Source organism: Mytilus californianus, unplaced genomic scaffold (genome assembly GCF_021869535.1).
Source record: "Mytilus californianus isolate M0D057914Y unplaced genomic scaffold, xbMytCali1.0.p SCAF_3, whole genome shotgun sequence".
NCBI lineage: Eukaryota > Metazoa > Mollusca > Bivalvia > Mytilida > Mytilidae > Mytilus > Mytilus californianus.
In genome coordinates, this window is record NW_026262679.1 from 124,943,973 (window position 1) to 124,964,711 (window position 20,739).

Below are 20,739 nucleotides of genomic sequence, written 5' to 3' on the forward strand. Positions count from 1 at the left end.
AAGGTTTTTTTCCTCCAGTAAACAATACTCTAACAAGATGGTTTGTTTTCTCCAGTAATAAATACTCTAATAAGATGGTTTTTTTCTCCGTTAGACCTTACTCTTAACAAGATGGTTTCTTTCCTCCAGTAAACAATACTTTAACAAGATGGTTTCTTTTCTCCGGAAGACCTTACTCTAACAAGATGTTTTCTTTCCTTCAGTAGGCAATACTCTAACAAGATGGTTTCTTTCCTCCAGTAGACAATACTCTAACAAGATGGTTTCTTTCCTCCAGTAGACCATACTCTAACAAGATGTTTTCTTTCCCCCAGTAGACAATACTCTTAACAAGATGGTTTCTTTCCTCCAGTAGACCATACTCTAACAAGATGTTTTCTTTCCCCCAGTAGACAATACTCTAACAAGATGGTTTCTTTCCTCCAGTAGACAATACTCTAACAAGATGGTTTCTTTCATCCAGTAGACCATACTCTAACAAGATGTTTTCTTTCCCCCAGTAGACAATACTCTAACAAGATGGTTTCTTTCCTCCAGTAGACAATACTCTAACAAGATGGTTTCTTTCCTCCTGTAGACAATACTCTTAACAAGAGTTTCTTTCCTCCTGTAGAACATACTCTAACAAGAGTTTCTTTCCTCCAGTAGACCATACTTTTAACAAGATGGTATCTTTTCTCTACTAGACCAAACTTTTAACAGTAACTGCTCCATGGGCTTACTGACCATTCACATCAGCTTTTTATAATTGGGTTTTAGATGGTAATTTCTAAGCGCTTAATTTATTATTTCTGTTTCTGAAATAGACTTCACACTATTTGTACTTAAATCTATACACATATTATATACCCCTTTTCATGAGGGATTCTTTTTGTCAACAAGATGATTTTGTAATTCTTTGAGAAAACCAGTCGTTAAATAATTATTGATTCAATTTCAACTTTTATCATTTTCAAGAAGGGATTCCATTTCATAACTTAATTGAATTTTAAATAATTCACACCTCAAAATACCCACTCTAGCAGAATTAATTATATACATTTTAAATGTTTATATTTGATAGAAAATACAAAAGCTCAGACAAAATTTTCAATCGAACCATCATCTAAATATATATATTAAATTTACCAATACAATGATTGATAATTCAATAGAAATGAATGAACACTTTTCAATTTCAATAATGCAAACATAAAACAAGTTTGAATCACATGTTTTATCCCATTTCTACAACCACTGATTGAATTCTTCTGACAAAGATTTAAAAGATTCATTTTTGATCAGTGAGCCGTATTCAGTTTACTTAATACATGATGCTTTTGATTGTTACAACAGGCTGTCCTATCAAAAAAACTTCCTCACAAACAAACAAATATGTCTCCCGCTGTCAAGTACCAGTCTTGTAGATTTAATTTAATTGCACAAAAAATGGCCGTCATGTGAATATTCCATACATTTTGATCCAAATTGGATATGATTTAAGTTCGTAGCTCTGTGAATGTCATGGCCTTTGTGCTATGATATACCAAGGAATATAATTTTCTAATCCGAGATGATTCAGACTGGCTTTATTATACAATACTCGCATAAAATAGTTTAGCTCAATACAAGAAATAACTCCATAAACCATATCTGCCAATATTTGACAATGATTTATGCAAAAAAAATTCTTTCTTACCACTCGGATCATTTCTTTACCTTCCAATCTTGACATAATTAAGCAAGAAAAATCAGATATTAGTAAAAATATATCTGGACACAAGCAGTATTAAAGAGCTTGATCAGCTTGGATACGATAAATCAAGTTATCAAGTTTTACTGTGTAGATGGTTCTAAAATAGTGACTGTTATCCTTTAATAAAAACAGACTTGGTCTAGGGCTACTAGTGGAATGAACTATTGTATATAGCAGTTACTTAACTTAAACATGTATGTACTATCTATGGGTGGATTTTGCTGTTGTTGAGTCATAGATGTTTTTCTCCATGGGTCATTTTAGCTTTGTTGTTTCTGTGCTTACTATCCTTGTGTCATTTCTGCTGCACTACTTAAGTTATAGTATGTTTTATCCTTTGTAATTTTTGCTGCACTTCATTTGTATTAAAAACAGAAATAAGGATAAAATCTCCAATCCACAGACAATGCAAATGATTCTATAATATTTTTTTTTATTAAGGTCAACATTTGTTCTAACCAATCAAATACATGAAAACTTATCACCAATAGACAACACATACAGCCAATTAAAGTACACCATGAAAACTTATCACCAATAGACAACACATACAGCCAATTAAAGTACACCATGAAAATTCATCACCAATAGACAACACATGCAGCCAATTAAAGTACACCAAGAAAACTTATCACCAATAGACAACACATGCAGCCAATTAAAGTACACCATGAAAACTTATCACCAATAGACAACACATACAGCCAATTAAAGTACACCAAGAAAACTTATCACCAATGGACAACACATGCAGCCAATTAAAGTACACCATGAAAATTTATCACCAATAGACAACACATGCAGCCAATTAAAGTACACCAAGAAAACTTATCACCAATGGACAACACATGCAGCCAATTAATGTACACCATGAAAATTTATCACCAATAGACAACACATACAGCCAATTAAAGTACACCAAGAAAACTTATCACCAATGGACAACACATGCAGCCAATTAAAGTACACCATGAAAACTTATCACCAATAGACAACACATGCAGCCAATTAAAGTACACCATGAAAACTTATCACCAATAGATAACACATACAGCCAATTAAAGTACAACACAAAAACTTATCACCAATAGACAACACACGCAGCCAATTAAAGTACACCATGAAAACTTATCACCAATAGACAACACATACAGCCAATTAAAAGTACAACACAAAAACTTATCACTAATGGACAACACATGCAGCCAATTAAAGTACACAAAAAAAACTTATCACCAATAGACAACACACGCAGCCAATTAAAGTACACCATGATATGTCATTGTTAATAAAACTGCTGAAGAAAAGAAGATAGACGACAGAGATAAGAACATTTCATTGTACCATATTCAATTACATTATTTTAATTCACACTTTTATCTTAGTATGTGATAAATGTGACTATTATAAAATGTGACTGACATAAACTCAGGCTTGTTACATGTTTGTTTCAATACTCAGCAGAGTGATAGATCATCCAGAATAGATCAAAAATAATAAGACACTTAGGTTAATTAAAGTAATGTTTTGATAGCACAATCCTCCTTATCCCTGGTCTCATATCAATTGTCTTCCACAGTCCTGTATCAGTACAGATGACAGACTTTAAACATTGAATCATTTGGTGGACTATATCAACATTAAATATCCCCAATGAAGACCAGGTGCCCTTTAACCTTTATAATGGAAGTTTTCCAACATTACTTTCACAATACTCATGGATGCCCCTTATTTTTTCAATAGTAACTTGATGGGTGCCAGAAATGTTTGTAATCTGTCTGGAATCTTGCCTCTCTCTCTATGATGCCATGTTGAATATTTCCAGATGACCATATCCTCTCGTCTGAGTTGTATCATATCACACTCTTTCTGACATATCAAAACAAGCCTGTCTGATCATCAATTATGTATAACCAAATTTGAATCTAGTGAAAATATTATAACAGGAGTCCCATGGGACACATTTAATAAACAATTTCCTTTCAAGAGTTAATGGCAATGCTTGTGGCAGACATATAAAAAGCAGAAATTTACATACTTCTTTTGAATATTTTATGGGATAAACACAAACATGCGATTTTTGTTTGATTGGTCGGATATAATCAGTCATTTGGGACCTAATGTTGATGAACAGTGAATCTATACTGAATTATATAAAATATATACTGATAACTATTTATTACATCTAAATGTTGTCAGACACCTACAGAAAACAATTGTCTAGAATTTATCACAACTCACGAAAAAAAACCCAATGTAGATTTTCCTCAGTAGTTTATAATATCAAAGACACAAAAGAATAATTGAATATGTATGATTTTTCCAACAGACAAAAGACATGGTTTTTACAACAACACTATGTATTAATGCAAAAATGACAGTCAAATTGATTGTGGTGATTTCTAATTATCATAGATGAAAGATTTCATTTGCAAAAAGTTCTTTTTACTTTCATATGAAGACATCTTCTAAAACCCTTATGAGCAGATAGAATTCCCAATAATTTCAATGAGAAAATTTTCAAAACACTAACCGTTTTCCCACTTAATAATTCTAAAGGCAAGATCACAATATGCCATACACAATTGTCTGGAATATAAAATACAATAAAAGTCAATGTCAAAGTACAAATCTTAAAACAAAACCATAGAGGTCAAACTATCAACACAAGAGTACACAAAGGAACAACAGAAGTCAATATCTTGCACAAGTGTACACAAATGAACAACAGAAGTCAAGATCTAGCACAAGTGTACCCAAATTAACAACAGAAGTCAAGATCTAACACAAATGTACACAAATGAACAACAGAAGTCAAGATCTAGCACAAGAGTACACAAAGGCACAATAGAAGTCAAGATCTAGCACAAGTGTACACAAAGGCACAACAGAAGTCAAAATCTAGCACAAGTGTACACAAAGGCACAACAGAAGTCAAGATCTAGCACAAGTGTACACAAAGGCACAATAGAAGTCAAGATCTAGCACAAGTGTACACAAAGGCACAACAGAAGTCAAGATCTAGCACAAGTGTACACAAAGGCACAACAGAAGTCAAGATCTAGCACAAGTGTACACAAAGGCACAACAGAAGTCAAGATCTGTAGGACAACTGTACAAAATTTTAATAAAGTTAAAACCATATAGTAACACTAAGTACCAATAGCCTTAATGTTTTTGCTGTACTGTTGGATAATAAAAGGTTTCCTAATGCTATATATATATATTATTTATATGTAACAGTATTCAAAATAAAAAAATAAAACTAGTTTTAGGAATAGACATTTTCACTAAAAGGAACAAAGACAATATGCCAGACACAAAGATCATTATAGGTTTATATCTTATATAAAGGAAGTGATAAAGAGTGCTTGAAGAAGTACAATGTTCTACAATGTTTCCTGACCGTAGTAATCAACACAGTTCTACAAGAAGATCTGTTCATGTCCTAGCATATCATGGCCATGTCTTCTATAGGCAAATCTTTTGATAATGGGAAATAATCTACATTAGCCTCAGATTTATCACACAGGCTTTTTGATATGACAGGAAATTTTATGTGTTTGTTTTGTTCATTTGAAGTCATTACCTTCAATAAAATTCTATTAATGGATGCATTCAGGTAGATTTTTGTAGCAAGGTTTAAAAGAGAAGATTTATTCACCAGTATATATGTGGAATAATAAAATAATGATATTCATTTTCAAATCTTTGTAGTCAATGGTGTATGAACCTTGTGTTCAATAGCCTTAAGCTCAAGGATTCCGTCACAACATCGTGTGAATATTTCTGTATAAATTAAACTATTGGAACTATGGTGATCAATTCATCCTATAAAGTCATGGCAAAGAATTTATAGTTACTTCAAATCTAGTTACAAACAAGGATTAAATATTTGATTCAAAATAAATCCATAAAAAACATTTTACTGTCTGTTTTAATTGTAATAGATGTCAATAGTTTTATAGGTGTACTTAGATAAAATTATTTAAAACAAAATAATGTTCCTTCTTTTTAAAGGTTTTGACAATTTTTAAAATGTACTTAAATCTTTTCTTTACAGTCAACCAAAATGTATAATTTGTTTCATGTCAAAAGATGAATGTTCGGAGAAAAAAAAAGAAAATTCTGAATGCTTGAAAAAAGTGACTTGACTACTGATACTGAATAAATTCTCAATAGGATTTATTAATGTTTTTTCAAGATATAAAATGTGGAAAAATAGCTTAAAATAGTGCTGATTGAGTTTATTACTTCACAATGGTATCAAGATAAAGAGTTCAAAAGACATTAAAAGGTTTTGAACAAAAAATCTCCTGAAATCTCCTGGGATTAAATGTTTTATTCAACATTCGACAAAGAATAATGGGAAAGAAGAGAGATTTACTTTTTCATTAAATAATGGCTACTTTTAGAATTGTTATATGCTACAAAACCTTTTATAAAGTAATGTGAAGAATGAACTAGTTAAGTCGTCAAGTCTCCCTAGATTAGGAATTTCTTTGGACAATAATGTCCAGTATTGCTCCAGAGATTCCGTTGCTTCCTTCAGGCCAAACCATTTCCATAAGAATTTGTCATAAGATAATATTTTTGTATCTGACACAAACTCAAGTATTCCATGTACATTAAGCAAGACGATGGTTTGAATGACACTAACTTATTATCGTATCATTTCCATTCTAGACATGTCTTTATCGATCTCGTTCACGATAAAATGCAAGCCTCTGATCGTCTTTTCTAATGAACACAAATAGATAACAAATTGAAATATAATGGAATCAGGCAATATTAAGAAATGGAGAAAATAATACAAAACTGATATTACGCTATAACGACAATCAAATCCGTCAACATGATTGTAATTATTTAATACAAGATTTACTTGATTATAAATTTAATTCTCATCATGTATCTTAGCATGCCAGATCATCTCAAACTTTATGATACCTGAGCTGTTGAACATTTCAATTTGTTTCAAATTCATTCTCCAACTTAGAACACAAGTTTCTAAAATGTATCAATACTTCAAATGCAGGATTTTATCCTAACTAAAAATACCTATAAATTAGAAATAAACGCCCTGAGATATGATTATATTGTAAAACTAATCACATACAAGGAAATTGCAAGTTTTCTCCATCAGATTCCTTTATGTTCAATAGTAAGAGAAAACCCAGAGCCATTCAGACATAATTCAACAAATAGAATGACATAATTAATTAACACCAAGTATGGCTCAAATTTGGCAAAAATATTGGCCTTTGGACTTAACAATCATTTTTTTTTAAATTCAAATTTACTCAATGATTACATAGATTAGAACCCTAATAGGGTATTAAGATATTAGGGTTGTCTCATTGCAATCATATTGGCATGGTCAAATCACTTATTTATTACTTGTTGTATTACTCAACTCGTGAATTAAAGCAAAAGTAAAAGAAATCACATGGTGTTGAAAAATGGGGATAGGCTGTCTGTAAGGAACAAATTATCATCTGTGGACCATTGCATTTACTTTTAGTTCTAATTGACTTGTTGTTTTAAAGAAAAATCTTTTTGTTCTATGTATGAGACAGCTACACTGTTTGGTGTGAGGATTATATAACATGAAATGTTCCGTAATTATTCAGGTCATCTATGGTGTCTTTCAGGAATTACAGGCTGTGTGAATTTAAATGTATTTAATGTTTTTAAATGTTAAATTTCTGTCAAGAAATCGGTTGTTGTATCTGTTTGTTAAAATTTTTATGTTTATTTATATGCTGCAACTTTCAATGAGAAAAGTTTCTACGATTTCCCTGATCTGTTTTAAATTCTATGGTAACAAAGAGATTACAAAACAGTATTTTTTTAAAGCAACTGCCCCATTTACAAAGTCTTTGCAAACTGAAGTTATTTGATCTATGAAAACTTTCCTATTATCTTGCAGCAGACTTTTTATATTATGTTATCTTTGTTCTTCCAATGAGTTACTATGGAATGTTGTGACTTGCCTAATAACCAAGAGACATAAAATCCAGGATTATGCCTCAATGTTATGTTTGTCTGTGTGACCTAAGTCCGGTTGGACACAATCATCTCTAAATCAAATTACAACTTCTTTGATTAAAATACCATTGGCAAAGTCTTGCAATTTCAGGTTTTTCTTTTCAGAAATTGTTTCGTTGATGAGTTTTATTAAAGGGAATTAAAGACAAGAATCAATATATAGCTTTTAAACGAGAATCACTTTTTAATAAAGAATATCACTTCCATTGAAAACAATGTAATTTCCACTTCTATAAATCTGATCCGGTTAATGTCAAAACATTTGGAAAATAATCAGTATTGATTGTAAAAAATTAATGGACCATTATAATAGCTTATCAAAACCAAAATATCTATACACGTCAAAATTCTTATCAGAAAAACATGCAACTTAATTTAGAATAATTTTCAGATTAGTAACACTAGTCTGTGCATCAAATGTTACTATATATAAACAACACATTACCAAGTTTGTAGTTTTAAAATACTATTTTTACAAATCTAAGTCATTTAAAATATGTCAATCTAAAAAGAAATTAATTTAAAATATCTGATCTGTTTTCAATGTAATGTTTACTTTAATAAACATCTTATATACTTTTTTTTATCTACAGCCTTCCATATAACTTACTTTCAGTACTAAGAGGTCATCACAAATGCACTGAGCAGGTAAATAAAAGATTCTTCAACTTCTCAGCTCAATAAAAGAAATACCCTGAGCTTCCTTAGTTGAACTATCCAAACAACTGAATTAAGTATGAAGAGATCACTAAATATGTGTCATATAAACATGTCATAAAAAGATTCAAGATTCAAGAGCACACACACACTGAAATGTCTTGCCTGTTTTACTTATGATTGAATTTATGCTGAAAGTCTGTAATACAAAGGTTTTACTACAAATATCACATTAACTTTACATTATCAATGATCCATGAAAAAGAGGTCACAGTCAGATGAAACCTGACAGTATGTCAACATTGGATCACCAAGTCCCTGGGATAAAAAAGATTATAAATTCTAAAAAGATTCACAAGTCCTAGAGATACAATAAAAAGATTCACAAATCCCTCATATACCAACCAAAGGATTCACAAATCACAGATACAAACTTTCAAAATTCATAAGATAACAACAAAAAATACGAACTTAAGAATCTCAATTCCCTGAGATCCAACATTAAGATTCACATAGCCCTAAGATACAAACCAAATATCTCAAAATTCCTGTCTTATAACAGTGAACAAGTATGTCAACAAGAGAGAGCAGTGTATTAAGACCGTAAAGCAGAGCCCTTTCTCAAGGCATTATGGGTAATTCAACAAAGAAACAAGAGGATGAAGAAGGAATGAAGGATCTATTGAATACTTACGAAATTTCACCAAATGGTTGAAATGCTTCTTTTAACTGTTGTTGTTCCATGTCCATACTCAAGTCACCAACAAATATATGGTAATGCTCTGAAAAAAACTTTGTTTTTAAATATGCATCATGACATTTCAATAACCACATAAATGTTTTAAGTTTTTGGTCATTTCTATTGTTCTTTTTATGTATTATACTAATGTTTTTTACTCTTTTTTTCAAACCTTGATATTTGGAAAGAATTTTTAATAGATATTTTAATGGCAATTTAAAAACTAATTTCTTCTTTTAATGTCCCATGTGTTCATTCCTAATGGAAATCAACATGGAAAAATTAAATGGATCAAAGACCTATTAAATGGCAATGGAAAATAATGCATGATAAACATTTAAAAGTTGTCCTTGTTGCTCAGTCTTTAGTTTTCTATGTAGTGTTTTGTGAACCTGTTTGTAATTTCTGTCTATCGTTTCTAACACTGGTGTTTCCAGTTTCTTTGGAGTTTTGTGAACCTGTTTGTAATTTGTGTCTATCATTTCTAACACTGGTGTTTCCAGTTTCTTTGGAGTTTTGTGAACCTGTTTGTAATTTGTGTCTATCATTTCTAACACTGGTGTTTCCAGTTTCTTTGGAGTTTTGTGAACCTGTTTGTAATTTGTGTCTATCATTTCTAACACTGGTGTTTCCAGTTTCTTTGGAGTTTTGTGAACCTGTTTGTAATTTGTGTCTATCATTTCTAACACTGGTGTTTCTAGTTTCTTTGGAGTTTTGAATGGCCCCTTGGTATCTTCGGCCCCCCTTTTTTAAAAATAAATATATGGAAAAATCAAATGGGAAAAATTTTCAAACAACTGCAAAGTGCACAACTTCATTAGATTTACAAAGATTCTGTGAGCTTTTAAGGTTATGATGTGTGCAATTTTTCTGTAAAGTTTCAGGGATCTGGGTTGAAAACTGTTTGAGGAGCTGATAACACAAAATTGGTAACCACTTAATCCCACCTGTCTGCCTGACATCCATCCTCATACTATAAGCTGGTTTTGCACTAAGAGCAACCAGACCAAAATTAAGTAAAAACAGACAGCAACCAAATACATAACAGACAGGTCAAGGGCATTTCAAACATTTCACCAAATCAAAAAGGTCTGAAGATTGCTTAAAACTTCAATTTTGACAGACTTTTGCAAAATTTGAGTATTGAGCCAAAAAATGTACAAGGAAGATATTCTTTAATCTTAAACAAAACTCAAATTCTATTTAATGAAAATATATATCTTGTCTGTAAGGTCTATTATATCTTGTCTGTCTATATGTCATTTTGTTTTTCTTAGTTGACATAGTTGTTTGTTTTTATAGTGATTAAGATTATAAAACAATGTTGACTGCAGTACCCCAATTTTTTACATTTTTACCTATCAGATCTGTTTGTTTTGCTCACATATTGTTGTCAATATAATGGAATTCTATGCGACTGTCATACAAGTGACAGATTTAGTTAGCTATAAAACCAGGTTTAATCCACCATTTTCTACATAAGGAAATGTCTGTGCCAAGTCAGGAATATGACAGTTGTTTTCCATTCGTTTGATGTGTTTGAGCATTTGATTTTGCCGTTCAATTTTGAATTTCCTTGGAGTTCGGTATTTTTGTTATTTTACTTTTTAGGTATACAGAGCTTCACAATAAACAAATATATTAAACAAAAGATCACATGACCAAATAAAAAGGTTGACAATTTTTCTTGATGAAAGCATGTTCATTAGTGCTTGCGGACAACATAGAATAGTCCATTACCGACTTCCTGTTTATGCAACATGTCAGGATCTTAATAAATACTTCATTCATATATGTACAGATGTTACCCCCAAATTCATGAGGACAGTGCTGGATTAGAGCTCAACATTAAAGGAAATTTCTTTAATTTTCCATCTCATTAGCAATTTTTTCCTCGTTAATTTACTTAAAAGAGCCAAAATAATGAGAATAGTATAGAGAATATATATGACTTTATGAAAATAAGAACATATAATGTCCTGTATGGACCTCTCCTAATATACACATCTAAATCTCATCTATCCTGATTCATTATGTTTTTAATAACAGGAGATTTTTGTTAATTAACAGAGAATTAAGCTTGATTGAGGAGCATACCATCCAATCAAGACTGGTCTACAAGCGGACATATAATTACTATCTACAGCCATTAGAACAACAATACAGCTGTCATACTCTTTGTTAAAAAATAGGGTCAAAATAAGTGTTAATGAAGCAAGACAGTTTGATTCATACTGCTTTTAACTATCATCATGAAAAATTAGTCTTTGTCTCCCACACTAAAAACTTTAAGCCATTGTAAGATCAAATGATTCACGTTTCTAACAATTGTACGGTTTACATTTTATCGTTTTCAGGTCTGTCATTATTTTTGTATTCTGATTATCCAAAAGCAGATTTTTTGATAATAAATATTCATTAACAGATACATTTATAAACACAGTTAATTAATTAAATTCTATTATTACATTAGTTGCAATGAAATACCATTATTTCCCAGTCTAATCAAAGTCAGTAATTCACATGTGAAATAAATCATATAATTTCAATGCTTCGACCTCAAAAATAGATGTTGTCAAGTTGTTGTAATTGAATTTGCATCAAAACGAAGAAAGAACACAAGAAAAAGATATATTTCCTTGTGTTTTCTGGAAAACTTTGATGATCTTTTTAAAAGAGATTATCACCTTTTTTAAATTCACCTTTTGTCCATTAATAAACTATTGACACAGAGATATGTCTCGCCTGTCGGCATAAAATTCAGAAAAAAAACAATCTGATGGACAGCAACATTGCTTATAAATTCAAAGTCGCTGGACCATGATCTAGTGGGCAGGGCCTAGAAATGGACGACAAACTGAGATGTACAGACAGTAATGTAACTTTATAGAAAATATTGTTGTCTATTGTAAGAAGCTCCTATCAATATAACTTAAGCAGAAAACTTAACATTGAAAATTGCTAATTAGTTCAAAGTCACTGGACCATGTCATAGGGGGCAGGGCCTCATAATAGTCGTCAAACTGGTATGTACTGATAGTAATGCAACTTTATACAAAATATCATTGTTCTATCACAAGTAGTACTTATCAAAGTGACTTTATCAGAAAACTTAACATTGAAAATTGCTAATTATTTCAAAGTCACTGGACCATGACCTTAAAGGGGCAGGGCCTCAAAATAGTTGTCAAACTGATATGTACTAATAGTAATGCAACTTTATATCAAATATCAATGATCTGTCACTAGTAGTTCCTATTAAACTAACTTAAGCAGAAAACTTAACAATTGTTGACGTCGTCGTTGCTGGAAAACCTATGTCTCGCTTTCCATGACTTTCGTCGCAAGCGAGACATAAAACTGTAATGATGGTCTGATGATATTTATGTGTTGATGAGATATGTGGTGATGTTTAACTTTTTGTTTTGTTTCAAGTTTAAATAAACGATAGGGTGATTTAGGTCCAAACATAGTGAATACCCAACAATTATTGTTTAACTAACATCATGGCCTCTTGAACATAAGTCAGATTTTCCCAAAGTATCTACTTACTACTTGTGTCTTGTTTTGATGCACTACTATGTCCCAAAGTATCTACTTACTACTTGTGTCTTGTTTTGGTGCACTACTATGTCCCACAGTATCTACTTACTACTTATGTCTTGTTTTGGTGCACTACTAAGTCCCAAAGTATCTACTTACTACTTGTGTCTTGTTTTGGTGCACTACTAGGTGATGTTGCCCAATTTACTTTCATTTCCTGGAAGAAAAAACAAATCTGAGTTAAATACAAAGACAACTAAAAATAAACAAGAAACATGAAAACTCAATTTTATACAGATAAAGGTAGTAGACCAAACGGTGTTTTGAAATCCTGATATGATTCTGACCAATTTTTTTTAAACTGTCTGAAACGTTTTCAATAAATTTAGACTAATTACTAGTGCACCAATTTCCAGCTTATTTTGGAACAATATCTTTTCAAATCCATACTTTATAGTAGCACTTGAAGTCAGTTAAATACAGAATGTGTACACACTTTTGTCAAACTATCCACTACTGTTCAAATTATTCTGTATGTAATATCTTTTCTCTCCTAAAATTTCTTGTTAACTCAAAACTTTTACTCATAATGAAAGCAAAATTTCATTTGCATTTCATTGAGTAAGGTTAGAAATTTTGAAACCCACAAACTGATGGAATAACAAAATCCTAAACAATTTGAGTTTAAGAACTAAGTTTTTTCGACAGTAAATTCACAGAATAGACCTTCTGTACAATTTACAACTATTATTCACAGCAAATGATGAATGTCATCTGTACTGGAATTAACAAATGGACTTTACCTGAGGTAGGATTATGTACATCATGGTACTGTTATACTGAACTGGCTGTACAAGTAGATTGGACCCTGCCTGTTGGTCCATGGACATTCCTAAATAATGGACATAAAGTGCAGCCAACCAGGCAAAAAATTTGGTCATGCCTGATTAATCCTTAAGCCCTTCATTACTATGCATGTTTCTAAAAATGTAACATCTGTTATATCGAGGACCATATGGTTTAGTAACAGCTTATTACAAAGGTGTAAGTAATCTTTATATCTAATTGAATTTCTACATCAACAAAGAATGCAGTTTTTTTTTAATTATTGATTGTTTGCTGTGAACAGAAACATTTAACATAGATCTACCTGCATCACATTGATCTGTCAAATCATCATAATGGAAACTTGAATTTGATCAGGATATTCTATGCTTGTTAATTAAATTCTATTATAACCTTTATCATTCAATTAACAAATGTAACAGGAGAGATAATCAAACTGCATTATGAAAACTTAATGCTTCAATCAATGGATATCATAACTTCTGAAACTACAGTGGTTCAAATGATAGGCAATCTAATACACAGCATATCAAGACAACAGTGCATGGCAAGAAACAGGAACCTCCTTTGTGAAACAGCATAATACAATGGGAAAGTTCTCTGATACAACAGTGTCATGCAAGATAGGGAATCTGCTTTACCAAATAGCATGATTAAATTAGAAGTTCTCTGAAACAACATTGAAAGCCCAGAATTGGAGAACCTACTATACCAAACAGATCAAAAGATAATAAACAATAATAATAATGCTTGACTTTAAAAAAAAGTTTTTAAACATAATAGAAGGGATTTACTATTCAAAATGTGAACCCTCTTTCACAAATGCTTTTGAAAATTGAATATTTCTTCCTACAATCTACAAAAACTCTCCAAAAAAGTACACAAAGTAATCCACACATGGTCAATTAAATATAGAAACTTATAGATTGAACAAGTAATTTATTTTCAATGACAAATCATACACCATACACCTATGAAGCTGAATTTCACTTTATGCAATCTTCCAAAAAGTCCATGGAAGGGACTGGGCAAGTCTAAACATATCTATTTCATGTGGCTTTTATTCATACACACAAATACAATGAAAACTTATACGTTACATCAAAATTTCCATTTTACATTTCAAACTTATTAGATGATATTTGAAATAATCTAAATTCATTTCTTGATGCGATATTAAACATTTGATCTCATCTGTTTCTCTGATTTAAATCAATTTTATTTTCAAATCCAATATAAACCTTTCAATTAAATTTGGAAAACAAGCGCTAATGTAAACATCCCTATACACAATCCATATCATTTACATCAATGTAATATATTTATCTAATTCTAATCAAACAAATAATGTAAGTTAGACTTTCTCCACTGAATTCTACAAAACAATGAAGTTATTAAGCTGATGGGTAATTCTATAAAACAATTTGATTTCATCACATACCCGGTAATTGCTTGAACCTTTTATTACCTCTTTGTAACACACTAAATGAGACATTTTATTCAACAATATTCACCATTATTGTATCTCCATTATTCATTAGAAGTGGTCATTTACTCTAATTTAAACTTCTTATTCTTTTATATTATTTCATGAAATCTGCAACAGCTTGTAAGACGTATTATGGAGATCGATGGAATGGAATCAACAGAGTAGTAATTGGACAATTAATGATGATTCTATATGGTGAAAGTATACTGAAACTTTTCTCGTCAGGAGTTGGATGACCATTTGACTTAGTCAATGTGTGTGAAGCTTCCAAGGAAGATATGTTGTCTGTTGTCTCCAGAAGAGTTCATGTTCTTGTATGATGAACCCCAGAAATCACTCAAGATTCAAATATTAAAATAGCAGGTACATAATTTTATGTCCTGTAGAAGAATCCGTGTAAGTCTTTATAAGGAGACGAAGATTATGAGGGTGTGATGCTGACTACAATTACACTGCAAGACGCCAGAAGTGTTCCCTGATAGTCAGCACAGCTTCTTCATCAAGCAACACAATTATTGTAAAGGTTGCTTTAAAGCATTCAAATTGGAAACCACATGCAATTATTTCTGCTAATTATGTTTAGACCAAAGCCATAACTCCAAGGGAAATTCAAAACGGAAAGTCCCTAAACAAATGGTAAATTCAAAAACTAAAACGTTTCAAACGAATGTTAACTTATTTTTACTTAATGTTCTCAGTAATACTGAGAATACCTATGTTGAGGATTACCTGGTATTGTGCAGGAATCACTGGATACTGAATAAAAGTATCTGCATGGAATATAATCTGATCGCACTCCAACATAATCACTGACTCACTAACTTAAAAATTCAAATGTTCAAGCTGTCACTTTAAATTGAAGTGATATTTACACCAGAATACATTTCAAGTTACAAACTACCAGTTAAATACCACTAAGATTCCCCTCTTAATAATTCTGTAACTTGAAATGTCAAGAAAACCAACTAAAGAAGAGAAAATCCATTTTATATGTAAAATACTCTTGGAAAAAAAGTTCTCATAACTAAAAAATGCTTCATAATAACCAGGAAGTAATAAAATTCAGGTCACGACAGAAAAATATCCAATCATTAGATTAATTAGGAAGTAACATTTTAAACAATACCCTTAACACCTTCCTAAAGGGAAATTGGCCATTACATAAAAAACCTCATTACTCATTAGAACTTAATGGTGTCAGCAATTCTAGGAATTAAACTGAAAGCGTCTTCATTATAGTAGGTTTTTATGTAAAGATTGAGTTTTATAAATAACTTTTAAGGGGAAGAAAACTTATGAGGAAATTAACTACTGATTGCAACATAAACTTTGTGCATAAAAGAATTACAAACATTGAGACACACAGGGATAGTCAAGAATTATGTTTACTCAGTAAAGTCCTATTTGTTTAAGTCTTCTGTATTAGACAGCTGAAGCCATAATACTTTATCTTTTTAATAATAGAAGTTATTTCATGTTATGTACAAGTAATTCAAGGTGTTCTACCTAGTTTTAACTTATAATATTTTACTGATCAAAATTTAAAAGGGAGGGTTCATTTCTCAATAAAATACTCCTGTCACAGGTTGAAATTTGCCTGATCCTGTTCGAGAACCTGAGGGCAGTCATTTGTATTTAGATATATCTTCTTTTTATCTCATTTAGGGAACTGAGCAAGGATGATTGCACCCTTTACAAATTTAAGAATGAATTTCTGGGTATTAAAAGCCCTTCAATCATGGAAAATATATGTTCATTAAATTCCAAGCCATAACTGCAAATACATGCATTTAAGCTTCTTATTCAAGAATGTATATAAAAGCACCCATACAAATTTTCTAGAAAAATGAGATATATAACTGCCATATTTATCAGCTTTCAGAAGACTTTAAATCATTATTCTGTCCCAATGCTGGATTTAAAAGTCTAACAAAAAAGCATTTAATTTATATTACAGGTATTATGTTTAACTTTCTTTACAATCACTTCAATTTTAACATTAGTAATTCATGATGTTGAAGGTCACTGCTAAAAAATTGTGACGCTCATATATATATATATATATATGCATGTTATAGTATACTCATAAATGAGCTGAACACATAATCTTTAAATTAGTTGCATAACATTTGTACTATAACGTTAAAAGTCTATACATGTTCGATTTTTCATTTATACTCATTATAAACATATTTTATATTCAAAGGAAAAATAGAAATGATCTGTGAATTTTAAAAAGGTAACGAGCTTTTTTATTAATAAAAAAAAAAAAAGAGATGTAGTATTGTTTCTAATAAGTCGACTATCCACCAGCGATCGGAGGATGTGGATATAAACAACTTTATGTCACTGTACAGCCTTTAACAATGAGCAAACTCATATCATATAGTAAGCTATGAAAAAAGGTCTTGCACACAAAATTTGAAACAATTCCAAACAAAGGCAGACATTTCTGCCATAATTATGTTTCAAAGCCGTAAACCAAAAGAATTTGTTTGTAATAAAACAATAAATTAGGTCATGTTTTCAGGAGCTCTTTAATCATTATTGTCATATAAAAAACGAAGACTTTCGACAGCTTTTTCAAACTTGTAGAACTGTTTTCTTAATTTTCAATATTGCGTAATCTCTTACCTTAACTGGATTAGTTTGGGTTGCTGTCTCTGTTAACATTCCAAATCAATATAACACAATCAAATAAATAATGCCAATTAATTAGATCATAGATTTCAATTCCTTATCAAGCAAAAATCTTACGTAAAAACAAAGTGAAGCAAAAGACCAGGATCTTATTAAAAAATTGCTAAACACAGACTTTTAAAATATACTCTTTGATGACAATATGTTAACACTGATCAGATATCAGGAACAAGGAATGAGTAATAATTATAAAGAGTAATTCTTTGAAGATTGTTTGCTCCTGGGTATTGAAGAACACATTAGTTTATTGATATGCAAGAATATGGGGTATAATCAATACCAGAATATACTGTTTATTTATATCACCCAACATGGTATGTCTGCATAATTATCTACTGACCAGTGACCAGTGTTACTAAAGGTTACGTCAACATGGTACGTCTGGACAATTATCTACTGACCAGCCACCACCGTTACTAAATGTAGCCAACATGGTAGGTCTGGACAATTATCTACTGACCAATGCTACTAAAGGTAGTCAACATGGTAGGTCTGGACAATTATCTACTGACCAGCCACCACTGTTACTAAATGTAGCCAACATGGTAGGTCTGGACAATTATCTACTGACCAATGCTACTAAAGGTAGTCAACATGGTAGGTCTGGACAATTATCTACTGACCAGCCACCACTGTTACTAAAGATAGTCAACATGGTAGGTCTGGACAATTATCTACTGACCAGCCACCACTGTTACTAAAGATAGTCAACATGGTAGGTCTGGACAATTATCTACTGACCAGTAACCAATGCTACTAAAGATAGTCAACATGGTAGGTCTGGAAAATTATCTACTGACCAGTTACCAATGCTACTAAAGATAGTCAACATGGTAGGTCAGGACAATTATCTACTGACCAGTAACCAATGCTACTAAAGATAGTCAACATGGTAGGTCTGGAAAATTATCTACTGACCAGTAACCAATGCTACTAAAGATAGTCAACATGGTATGTCTGGACAATTATCTACTGACCAGTAACCAATGCTACTAAAGGTAGTCAACATGGTAGGTCTAGACAATTATCTACTGACCAGTAACCAATGCTACTAAAGGTAGTCAACATGGTAGGTCTGGACAATTATCTACTGACCAGTAATCAATGCTACTAAAGGTAGTCAGCATGGTATGTCTGGACAATTATCTACTGACCAGTAACCAATGCTACTAAAGGTAGTCAACATGGTAGGTCTGGACAATTATCTACTGACCAGTAACCAATGCTACTTAAGGTAGTCAACATCATAGGTCTGGACAATTATCTACTGACCAGTAACCAATGCTACTAAAGGTAGTCAACATGGTATGTCTGTACAATTATCTACTGACCAGCCACCACTGTTACTAAAGATAGTCAACATGGTATGTCTGGACAATTATATACTGACCAGTAACCAGTGCTTATAAAGCTGATGAATATGACTGATTTGGCCACTATCTACTGATGGAAACTGACCACTAGCCAGTGTATGTTAGGTCATTAACATGACTTATTTGGAAGGGAGATGTATAGCAAAAAATATCTGATTTGATGTCTACATTAGGCAAAGACTTTCAATGTTCAAATAATAAATTAAAGGATATAGTTCCTTCATTCAAAAGTTTGAAAATTCCTTTCTATCTGGTCCCTCCTTCACTTTGGTACTAATGACAATTTTTGATGTTAGCTTGGTATAAAACAAACATGTAGTAGATAAGTGAGTTGTTTACATCTTTGTACTTCCGTCTTTTATGGATAGTTTTCTCATTGGCAATCATACCACATTTCCCTACTTTTATAATATTGGAGTAAAATAAGCATCTCGAGGATAAGCGAGTTATCTACTTCCTCTTTCCTACCTCTCTAGAGGTCTACTTTCCTTTCCACTATGAGATAGATATAATGTCATTAGCAACTGATCTCTAACACTGACATTATACAACTATGACGAAGCCTGCGAGAAAAACTTGCAATACACACACCATGGGACGGTACAATACAATTAAAATGCCATATAAACATTAAACAATAATACTACATGGAATTCATAACTCCATTCCTATTAAAAGGATCTGTGTTTCCAAGATAATCAAATGCCATCAAAATATTACTCGACAGCATAGAGAATTGAATGATTTTAATTTTCTCTATGAGAATGTTTGTAGAAAATCTACTTCATCAAGAAATCAACAACAGTCACTACATGTTATAACACTGATTTTAATTTCTGTTGATTCATTTATTTTTGTGGATTGTGAAAAAATTGTATATTCGTTGAAACTTGATTTAGTTTTTATAAACAATTCTGTATTTAAGTTTAAATCAAATTTGTATTTTATTGAACACTTTAATTCTGATTTCACATATATCAAAATATTAACGAAATTAATCTCCCCTGAATAATACTGATAATGAACCAACAGTGTTCGATCAAATATATTATGAACAGATTTTAAAAATGCAAGGACCACAAAAACTAGAATTTTTAGGCATACTGAGAGCTCTGACACAGAAAATGTATTGATGGTTACATAGAAAGCCCTGAATAAGAACCTTCAAATCCCCTCATTATTTTGTTTATGGCCTATAAAAGCTGTATTCAAAATCCATATAATCCAGTGAAGTGCAATCACAGACCTACTTACAAAGAAGCCCTCGACATCGGACCAAACAATCCTAAAAACTCTAATATTTTACAATAAGACCTTCACCAATCATTCAATACCAAAATATGCGAACAAACCAATCAATTAAAATTAGATTTAAATACAAGTGCACACGCTGGAATATCTCGCCTGTTTTACTTATCATTGAATTCATGTTGAAAGTCTGTAATATGATTGTAATATGAAGGTTTTACTACAAGTAGCAAATAAACTTAACATTATCAATGTTCTATGAAAATGAGGTCACGATAGGATGAACCATGCCAGATAGACATGTACACCTTACAATCATTCCATACACCATATATAGTGGTCACTAATAGTACCGGAG

General features: G+C 31.5%; 1 protein-coding gene across 12 annotated transcripts in view; it reads right to left on the reverse strand.

Moving 5' to 3' along the window:
• Nucleotides 1-20,739, reverse strand: part of LOC127736088 (nucleolysin TIAR-like) — a 120,749-nt gene that overhangs the window by 29,484 nt on the left and 70,526 nt on the right. For 10 of the 12 annotated variants that reach the window (XR_007998797.1, XR_007998796.1, XM_052246597.1 and 7 more), the window contains 2 exons: nt 12,885-12,942; nt 9,138-9,225 (listed from right to left, as the gene is read on the reverse strand). Coding sequence is in view for 10 of the 12 variants with exons in the window: in XM_052246597.1 (XP_052102557.1) it covers nt 9,138-9,225; nt 12,885-12,942 (146 nt within the window). In the remaining 2 variants the exon portion in view is untranslated. Of the gene's footprint in view, nt 1-9,137; nt 9,226-12,884; nt 12,943-13,528; nt 13,635-15,789; nt 16,074-20,739 lie in introns of those variants that run through there. The other 2 variants (XM_052246603.1, XM_052246602.1) reach the window with 2 other exon arrangements.